Source organism: Haliotis rubra, unplaced genomic scaffold (assembly GCF_003918875.1).
Source record: "Haliotis rubra isolate DU_JTF1 unplaced genomic scaffold, ASM391887v1 Scf571, whole genome shotgun sequence".
NCBI lineage: Eukaryota > Metazoa > Mollusca > Gastropoda > Lepetellida > Haliotidae > Haliotis > Haliotis rubra.
Window position 1 is genome coordinate 46,738 of NW_025767270.1, and position 10,996 is coordinate 57,733.

The window sequence follows — 10,996 nt, forward strand, 5'->3', positions numbered from 1 at the left end:
TGGTTCACACATCTCATCGTATCCCCATGGCGTAGAACGATGCTCATGATGTTGATCACTGGATTGTCTTGTCTAGACACGAATTATTTATAAACCGACTCCGTATAGCTGGAATACTGCTGAGTGCGGGCGTTAAACAACAAACCAAACCAAAACCAAATCGTTACAAGTAACTCAGACCGGCCGGGTGACGGTCGGTTTGTTAGTAAAAAATGCAACATTGACGGAAATCAAATATATTATTAAATAAATATAAACTTTCGGTCCAGGGTAATTATAGATACGCTGATTGACTTCAAAAACATACGCCTGCTTACCTGAAATATAACATTGTTACATAGGCGGATGGTGGTGGTGGTGGTGAGTGTGAGTGTGTGTGTCCCCACCCACTAACACACACACACACACACACACACTGGATCCGCCAATGTTGTTATATGAGTTGTCACATCCTTTCATTCTTGACTTAATTACTGCATGAATGGTTGCAGTATTTATTTTTAAAATAAAGTGTAACATTATCGCTTTTTGCGATAAATACTAAAGTTTAAAACATCTATAAAAACGGCTACAAAACAACTGTGTTACTTCGTTTATCCATTTTCCATGTATGTGTCAACGAATGTTTGCGACATGTGCCATTATCCATCTTATTCATAATACATAACATTAAATAGTTTAAAGTGAAATACAACTAAGGTATAAGGCAAGATAATATCACATCTGTGGCACAGACACTTTATGTTTGTGAACTCAGCCACATTATTTTTACGACATGCCGCTTTCCGGCGCCGACAAGCATGGCGTCTATCGAGAAAGCATTGAACTTGATTAAACAGTTGCCGAGAGTCAGCCTGGGCAACATTCGCGATCTACCTGGATCAAGGAAACCGGTACTGACATTTGATAATCTCACTCTCCCTAATTGCTATACCGTATCCAACCATGTCTTTTTGGCGATTTGTATGACTTCGTATGTCCTTGAGTTCAATCCCTCCAAAGAAAAGGGACAATATTTATTATTTGGGTTAATAAAGTATAGGATGCACAGTCTAATTTGATCCATACATACTCGGGCTGTCTTCGGAAGGGGGCAAAGGGAGTCTTCTTGCTGGTTAGTTCGGCTTCATCCTCTGATTTCGGACATTGTCGGACCTAGTACAGGAGACATGATGTACTTGCCACGTAAGTGTAGCGGACATAAAATGTCTTGAGTCCTATGATGAGATTTGAACCACTAACCATCTCATCCGAAATTGGCCGCCTTCTCCAGATAATCAGGATAAACATGTAAACACAGGTTAAAACTGTCAGCAAACAGAAAAGGTAATGATGACATCTGGAGACTGACACCAATCCTCGTAAGCCTTAGGAGCTGCTTGGTACTGTGCATATTTATTTCTTATACATCCCTGTTGTAAGACATGAGAGAGATGTAACCCTGCACCATAGCCAAAGTAAGAACACATATAACTCTAATTTTATTTAGAAATGAAGCTTAGAGCTTTTTCCGTGCTAATAGACTAAAAAGGTTTTGTAGAAACTGTAAATAAAGAACACTTGACTATTTGTTATAGATGCAAGTAAGTGTAAATACCAAATGGTGGTAATAGGAATAGAGATTCATTATTGTCATGATCATTGGCTTATCAGGTTTTAGTCTGATTATTCATGCTAGCGAGTAGGTTTTAAAGATGAAGCTACCCATCAGTTCACAGATGCTCAATAGGTTTCCGTATCTGTTCAAAATAACACACTAAATTACTTGCTTCTCTTTCAATTAACCTCCAGCTTATTTGTCAGGTAAACATGGTAAATATTGAAAAATGTGCTGTAATTAACATTTTGAGTCTATCACTAAGAATAGCCTAAAAGGAAGGAAAACAATATATGGATGAATAACTTCTTTATTGCAATGGGAGTAAGTGATTCATGATATTGTTGTCCTTGCATTAGTGCTCCAACTTCTAAATGTCTCTCAAAAGAAGGTAGGGTTGGTGGGGTAGCCTAGTGGTTAAAGCGTGCACTTGTTATGCCAAAGACCCAGCTTCGATTCCTTACATGGGTACATTGTTTGAACCCTGCCATGATATTGCTGGAATATTGCTGAAAGCGGTTTGAAACTAAACTCACTCACTCAAGAAAGTTAAGAACAAACTTTTCATTTTGAACCTGCTCTGAATTATTCATGGTCATGAAGTTTCCGCTTGATTTGATGTAATTTGTAAATACTAAATCTGCATATTGCAATACATATCTTGACCTATGTATTGTGACCTTCCTGTATTGTTTCACACCTAGTAGGTATCATACTGTATTCGACATCACAAATGCTGGAAATGTTGACAAAATGGGAAAGAGAACTACACATTACTCATGATTCTGTAATGTGAACATTGCTAAATAGAGAATACTACACGAGGTCTCATTACATACGAATTATACGAAATGAGTGTCCTTCCCATGGTATCTGACCGAGCGAAAGTGAGGTCAGAAACCATAGGAAGGTCACGGCGTAAAACTCAACTCACTCACTCACTCACATGTGGGGAATCAACATGAGGAACAGGACCCGGTTGTATCAAACTTTAATAAAGCTTTAATCGTTAATTAAACTATGATTAGTTAATCACTGATTATCTTCAGTTGCATGAAATCCTTAATAAAGGAATCCCTTCATTAATCCATCATTAAGCTAATGAAGGCTTGGGGGTATCATTAACTCATCATTAGCTGTATCAACATGGCAGACAACATAATGTACCATCAACTTCGACGTCGGAGAAAAGAGAAACATTTTCGTGAACGGATTAATTAACCCCACCGGTGCCACAGGGGATATATATGTCCTTCCTCTTTAACACTCACTTTGAAGTTCAATAAAATTCTAAATATATCACATATTTATATACAAATATACTTCACAGTTTTGAATTCTGCATGGAAATTCCTGTTTCTTGATACCATCCACTATTAAATCAGACAAAACTAAAGTGCTTAAAATAACCTTTCAAAATAGACTTCTCCGGTGTCGCCATTTTGACACAATATGTAATCACGATTCACAGTTATTTGCTGTAAGTTTTGAAATGTGAAAATTTGACAATTACTGGGAATATAGAATTTCAAAAATAGCATAGTAATGATCACTGATATCAGTTTTCATAAAATCACTAATGATAATTCTGAAACGCGTTCGATGAACCTAGAATCGCTGTGATGTTTTCGAAAAAATACACTTACACAAACGCCGGAAGCGCGCTTTTCCGCCATATTGGATACTGTTTACAAAATCACGTTTCTCGAAGGCCGGTATTGAGACACCAATTACTATACATCACGTATATTTCATATTCAGCTGCGCAGAAATACATCACTGAATTCCCTATACATTTTGGAATCAAATTACAAATGGTCTTTGTCACCAATACCAACTGTCTAGATGAAATGAAACGAAAGATATTGGGGTGAAACGAACATTGTACTCGAAAGATTGCACTTGTAAACAAAGAAAAAATCCGATTTTACACTGCGTAGCATTTTCTGAATTGTCCGACACCCAGCCATCCATTCTTTGCTTGCAATAGCTCAATATCTTTAGAATATGCATGGAAAGAGTATCGTGCCAAGAAACAGGAAATTAAAACAGATACAATGCAATGATTTGATAATTCATAAGAATTTATCAAGGTTTCCGCAGCTGACGCCATGACTGATGCAAAATAACGCAGAACGACAACGGTAATTATCAGCATTTCTGGCTTCTTCTCTTATTTATCCAATGAAAACTATAAAACATATAACAATACACAGAGAGTCAGAATAATTCTGATTACTTACATCACATATTTATGTACAAATGATCCCTGAATCAAGGGAAGAGTCCTCGCCAAATCCTGTGTACCCTTGTCGCCATTTTGTAAGAAATCGGTCAGCGGTAGTGATGTCATACCTCAACCTTGTTTCACATATTAGACAATTTCTTTGAGGTGAAGGTCGGCTGAACAAGAGTAAACACAATCGCCCTATCCTTCCGATTACACTGTCAGTATTATGATGTGTATTTTGTGTATAGTTCAGATACTTTTTCATGAAACTGACATCAGTATCTACATTTAGTTTTGTTCAATATCATATCATACGTGGATATAGGGTATACATTCCATGTTTTTTGAAAGTTTTTGATTGTTTGAATAATATTTACATAAGAAATTAAAACATTTAGTGTAGTAGACCATATTCTGTCTGAAAACACTTTTTATTTGCATTTTGAAACATGTTCCATTTTGTATTGATTTCTTTGGACGTTCTATTGCTTACCCCGATGCTATTGAGCTCAGACATTATTTTGTCCCATATCTGCTTCTTTTTGTCATTAGTAATGGAGTTTGCTGTTTAACACACTGATATAATCTTCAACTAGGCCTGTATTTCACAACTTTCAAAGTTTTTACTGCGATTTCTGACGGCAGCCATTATGCAGACTATAGATGAGTGTTTACCTGCAATGCATCATGGATAATAATTAGGGGATTCCCCTAAGTTAATCATGGTTTAATGACTGGACCTTTATTAGGGGCATACTTAGTTAATGGGTGTTTAAATAAGGGTTTATACAACCGTATTTAAACACTTCATTAACTAATCAAACATTAAGAATTTAATCAATGATTAGTGTTTAATTGATGATTACATAATTACGCGTTGATACAACTGGGTCCAGATGATTTAAAAATTAGGTTACCCCACTGCCCCAACAATTTATGTCAGACTTTCTTTTTCAATTTCAAAATATGTTATTTTCTGAGTATGTTCTTCATTAATGTTTGCATCAAATTTGTGTCAATCATTTGTTGTATGTGCTCAGATCTCAAGAATGATAATAATCAATTATTTCTGCTTTACTGTGACCAGAAACAGAAACAGCGAAGTGGGACCACTAGACGGAAACATGGAAGAGGAAACAAAGGTCAAGGACAAAGGAACACTCTTCCAAGACTTGGTTTTGAAGGCTGCAACACACCATTTTACTTGATCATACCAAAGGAGCCGTATTATAAAGGCCATGCGTAAGTGCAGCACTGCCAGTAAATTCAGTTTGTGTTTAAGTTCGTTCCTAGTATCATACTGGTTTTACTTGCACAAAGCTCACGTCACTGCTGCGTACATATACTACCGATCAAAAGTTTAGACACACTTAAAGCACTCACTATATGTTATGTACATATACTCCTCACAAAAAATTAAGCAACAAGTGTATTTTTGGTCAGTACATATGCCTTTACTCATGATCATTACAACTGAATCAAACATAACAAAGATAAAGCATATCCACACACTTTTCCAACAAAGAAATCAAAATTCATTGAACAATAACTGACTTGCAAATCATCAAAAACAGTGTCACTGAAAAAGCCGTGCAAAATGTGTTGCATCAGGGTATGAAAATGTCTGAAAACACTTTTACTGTCAGTTTTGAGCACTGATCCAAAGTTTAATAACGTGTATGGCCACCATTGACCTGAATACACGCTTCAAGGCGTCTAGGCATTGACCAGATGAGTCTGTCTAGAGTCTGTTGTGGAATGTTCTGCCATTCTCTCCGCAATGCCTGTTCAAGCTGATCCAGAGTCTGAGGATCTAACGTGGAGGCCGTACACACGCCTTCGAGGATGTCCCAAGCATGTTCAATAGGATTCAGGTCAGGAGACCTTGCAGGCCAGTCCATATGGGTGATGTTGTTGGTCTGAAGAACATCAGTGACAACTCTTGCTCGATGTGGACGGGCATTGTCATCCATGAAGATGAAGTTAGGACCTGCTTGCTGAGCCCACGGAATGATCACAGGTGTGACAATTTCGCCTCGGTACCTCACACCTGTCATGGTACCTCGCCTGATGACCACAAAATCAGTTCGTCGTCCAACTTGGATTCCTGCCCAGATCATCAAACTCCCACCTCCATACTGATCATGTTCAGCAATCGTACAGTTGGCGATCGATCGTTCGATACGGTTTCTCCACACACGCAGCCCTACCATCATTGAAGTCCAGACAGAATCTTGACTCATCTGTGAAGAGAACATTACGCCAGCCGCATTGACTCTCCAGTTACGCCGCTGGTTAGCCCAATTCAGTCTCTGTTGACGATGGTGTGCAGGCAGTGGGATACGTTGCACTGGTCTTCGACCTGAGACCTTCAGCATGGAGTCTGTTCCTCACTGTCTGTGTGGAGATTCTGTTCCCAGCAACTCTCTGGAGGTCATTCTGGAGAGATCTGGCTGTGGTGAACCTGTTCCGCCGGGCTAGGGTGGCCAAGTATCGGTCCTCTCTGGGAGTTGTCACTTTGGATCGACCTGAGCGTGGTCTCTCTCAGTCATCAATCCGGGTCTGTTGGTGACGAAAGTGATCGCTCTGGAGATGACGCCGATGAACATTGAAATGGTTGGCAACAGCACTCTGGGTCTGACCCTGCACCATTCCAACAATTTGAGCAACTTCAATTGGTGTCAAGTGACGCCAGCCATTTCTCAAATGTTACTGTCAACAATTTGTCGTTGCTGGCAGTTTTAACGAATCAGAATGCATGTGCGACGGTATAGCACATGTTTTCCATGCATTTTGCATGTGAGTTTTGAGGGTGGTTATGCTCTCAGCGGTGCTAACAATGTTATCAGAAAAACAATATGGGAAATGCTTTAAGTTCATCAATCGTAAAGGGTTCTCCTGCATGGCTTATATGCCAAGTAATAACTTCATATACCCATGAAGAAAATATGTGGAAAAAAATACTTGTTGCTTAACTTTTTGTGAGGAGTATATATATAACTGCAAACCTTATGCAGATGAATTGCACGAGGATCATGCATGTTTTCTGAACAGTAGGTGCAAATATCGTGCATGTGAAAACCTGCGTTTTGGTGTAAAGTTTTGTTAAGAATTCGCCAATTTTCACTGAGTTTCATGATTTTTTGAACTCATGAAAATAATCTTTTCAACGTAACAAATTTGTTATGCAATACATCAGTTCATGTGTAAACTAGTGGTGGTCCGATTAATTGAACTAATCGAAGATTGGTCGCAGTGACTAAACGACCAAGCAATTGATCATGTTTTCTCATAATCGAACACAAACATTTTTGGAACACTTTTTGCATTAACAATATTTTTCACAAGGTTGGTTTTGTCTGTTACATTTTATGAGCACTACAAGCTCGTTCCAAGTCATGTTTGAATATATCTTAAAGACCCCAAGAAATCTGTTCCTAACATATTAGTCATCCTTTAAAGATGTGCAATTTGCAAAAAAACCACCCAAGCACTACACAATTTTTTCTTTGTTTTTGTGCAAACAAATATAACCTGGAATTTTTTAGAAATGACGCTGACCAAATATTTTTGATGATTGATTGGTTGTAATGAACCAATCATCAATTATGAGATTTTAACCAATTCCCAACACTACTGGGAACCCCATGTTTGTAAGTCGAGGTAAAACCCAGACTTGCACATGATGCCCTGTGAGATTTATGGTTTGTAAATGTCCTAAGCAACCAATGCATTTCCCAAGGGGCATTTAACATTTAATGGATCAGGAAATCAGTCTGTGGCTTGACTGGTTGTAATGGTACCTGACAGCATTGGACACTGCTCTTTACATCAATCATTAGTTTGTCTGGTTTGATTATTTTGTAGGCTGCCATGGCAACACTGCTTATAGCTAGATTATTATGATTAAAGAAATTTAAAGTGTATTTCAGTACATCTTTTGAGGCAACATGTCCTTCACTAAGGCTTCAGGTGGAGTTGCCTCCTTAATCAAATATTGTTGACACTACAACAATAATATGAAAGGGATTAACTCAACCAGTTGTAAGATCCTTATGTTTAACACATTTTTAGGAAGCCACCAACACACATCAATATTTCAGTTGGTGTATGGCAGTAAATATTCCACAGATGGATCATACAAAATATGTGGAGGAAACAGTTAAATTATATGTGACATACCATCAGTACATGATACACTCTCCGCTTCCAAGATCCTTGTGGTTTCAGATCAAATACCAGATTTATGCTGTTTGTTTGTTTGTTGTTTAACACCACTCTCGGCAATATTCCAGCTATATGGCAGCGGCCTGTAAATAATCAAGTCTGGACCAGGCAATCCAGTGATCAATAGCATGAGCATCGATCTGCTTATTGGGAACCAATGCAAGTGTCAACCAAGCCAGCGAGCCTGACCACTCGATCCCGTTAGCCGCCTCTTACGACAAGCATGGGTTACTGAAGACCAATTCTAACCGGATCTTCTATCAGATCCTGGCCCAACTAAGGTCGAAAGTGGACAGCGTATTCCGGCACTGTAAAATACCGGACAACCTGTGCTACAACAGTTTCTTTTACCTGGGTGCTGTTGTAACAAAGTGATCTTTGCACTAAAGTGACAAGAACTCCCATACCTTAACATAGACTTAAGGTAATTGTAGACCTAAGGTTGTTTTGTACAACGGCACCCAGACCTGGTCATGTATTTCCACTTATCATGCTGATGTGTTTCAGGGAGAGGAGACAGTATCCTCCATTATCCTTACTTCAGCTTCAGAGGATGATCGATGTGGGTCGAGTTGACCCAAAGCAGCCAGTTGATCTTGCTACTGTATGCAACACCAGGCTGTATCGTATCGATCCTGCCAAGAAACACTTTGGGATCAACTTGACAGAGGAGGTGAGGTTAAGGGGAAGGAAGTCAGTGTGAACCCTCTGATTTTGAATTGATTCTCAAGTGTTCTCAGGGGTTTTATAGCAGTTGAATTTTAAAATTTGTCTTGACCAAGATGATGTGCCATTTAATTTGCTGATCTCCTCTGGAGTAAATTAACTCAAAGAAATGTTTTTTCATATTGATGTTTTAGTTAAAAGCTTTGATGAAAACAGTTTATGTTTAACCAATGTTAAGCCAGTAACAATGGAGTTGTCTCCCTTCCATGGAGTGAGAAACTCCCTTAGAAAGCTATTGAAAAATATCCATGAATTGGTAACAAATTCGTGAGAGCTAATGTGAAGTGTATTACGTTTAATTTGCATATTTACGGAAATGTAATAAAATATTTCATTTGCTTGGTTTTGAATTTTGAGAAGCGAGCATTTAAAGATGTTGAAAATGCCTTGAAGTGAGTGACTGAAATTCTGTATGAACCCTGTAATTTCATAGAGGGCCTGGTGTAGTTTAGTGGTCAAAGTATTGGCACGTTGTGCTGAAGAGGACGGTTTGATCCCCTTCCTAGGTGAAATGTTAGAAAGCTGTGTCTGGTGTACGGTAGATTACTGCTAAAAACTATCACTAATAGAGTGTGGTCAAGTTCTACTCAGTTGTGTTAATTAGACATGAGTAACTAATCGAACACATCAAGACAGTTGCCACACACAACATCTTTGTTCATGGTGAATACATGAAGGCTGAAATGACCCATTGCACATTGTGTGTGCAAGTTTGTTCATACCATCTCCACTTACTAATATGTGAAATGTTGTTATATGATGGTTTTAAATGGTTCTTTGTGGAAGTAGTCTACTCTGCTCTAATAAGCCATAGCTGTTTGATTGGATAAATGTACGGTTATATTAAGGTATAGCTGAAAGACATCTCCTTTAAATCTCTGAGAATCCATTTTTTCACTGGAGGGAACTCATAAATATTAAGTCTCACTTTTGGCAAGAGCCCAGCGGTTGCATAAATTTGGAGGCGCATTAATTTCAAGACTTATAGTAGTATGCAGTTAAGGTTTTAGGGCCACAGTCTAAGAAAATGTTATCATCTATGTAGATGCTACTTTCATCTATGTAGATGATACTAACATTTACGTTGACTCGTGAAGATCTGGGTGAGAGGCAAGTAACGGGATCGGGTGGTCAGACTTGCTGACTTGGTTGACACATGTCATGGTATCCCAAGTGTGTAAACGGATGCTGATGCTGTTGATCACTGGATTGTCTGGTCCAGACTTGATTATTTACAGACCGCTGCCATATAGCTGTAATATATCGGACTGTGGTGTTAAACAACCAAACCAACATGAATATACTTTCCTCTACTTAGATGATACTAACATCATAGTTAGTAACTTTATGCTTCCTTCTTTGTAAACAGGGTGCAGATATCTTTGCTACCAGGATCAACATTGAAGTGCAATGGGCATCTGAGCTGGTTATTGCAGCCATTGAAAGGAACGGAGGTGCGATCACAACCCGCTACTTTGACCCACAATGTCTCCATGCTCTGGCCAACCCTTTGAAATTCTTCCAAAAAAGTGTTCCAATACCTCGATGCAAACTGCCTCCAGAAGATGCACTGGAGTACTATACAAGTGCCGAATCACGAGGATATCTTGCAGATCCTGAACTAGTTAAGCAGGCTAGACTTGAGCTGGCTCAGAAATACGGCTACGAACTCCCTGATGTGAGCTCAGATCCTTTGTTTGATATGCTGAGTCTGAGGAAGGATCCTCGGCAGATATTTCACGGCCTTGAACCAGGCTGGGTGGTGAACCTGAAACATAGACAGATTCTGAAACCCAAGGATGAGGAGTATGAAGCGTTTTATAAGTCGTAGCTGGACTTGTTGTGTGACTAGCATTCTTGTATGGATGGAGAAAGATAAATGAATAAATAAGTTGATGTGATTAATGCTATGCTCTGAAGTGTTTGTTCATTAATTTGATTGGATTAAGAAATCAGGCAACTTCTGTTGTTGTATGAATTAGTGGTGGTCCGATTAATTGAAATAATCGAAGATTGGTCGCAGTGACTAAACGACCAAGCAATCGATCATGTTTTCTCATAATCGAACACAAACAATTCTAGAACACTTGTTTTCATTAACAGTATTTTTCACAAGGTTGGTTTTGTCTGTTACATTTCATAAGAACTACAAGCTCGTTCCAAGTCATGATTGAATTTATCTTAAAGACTCTTAAGAAATTTATGTTCCTCCATAC

At 38.6% G+C, this 10,996-nt stretch overlaps 1 protein-coding gene across 1 annotated transcript; it reads left to right on the top strand.

Annotated features, from left to right (window-relative positions):
• Positions 1-782: 782 nt before the first annotated feature.
• On the top strand, positions 783-10,690 carry LOC124254354 (39S ribosomal protein L15, mitochondrial-like). Its single transcript, XM_046688275.1, has 4 exons — positions 783-893; positions 4,915-5,069; positions 8,562-8,727; positions 10,150-10,690. Exons 1-4 carry the CDS (start codon positions 801-803, stop codon positions 10,609-10,611), a joined length of 876 nt encoding a protein of 291 aa, XP_046544231.1. The 5' UTR covers positions 783-800; the 3' UTR covers positions 10,612-10,690.
• Positions 10,691-10,996: the final 306 nt, after the last annotated feature.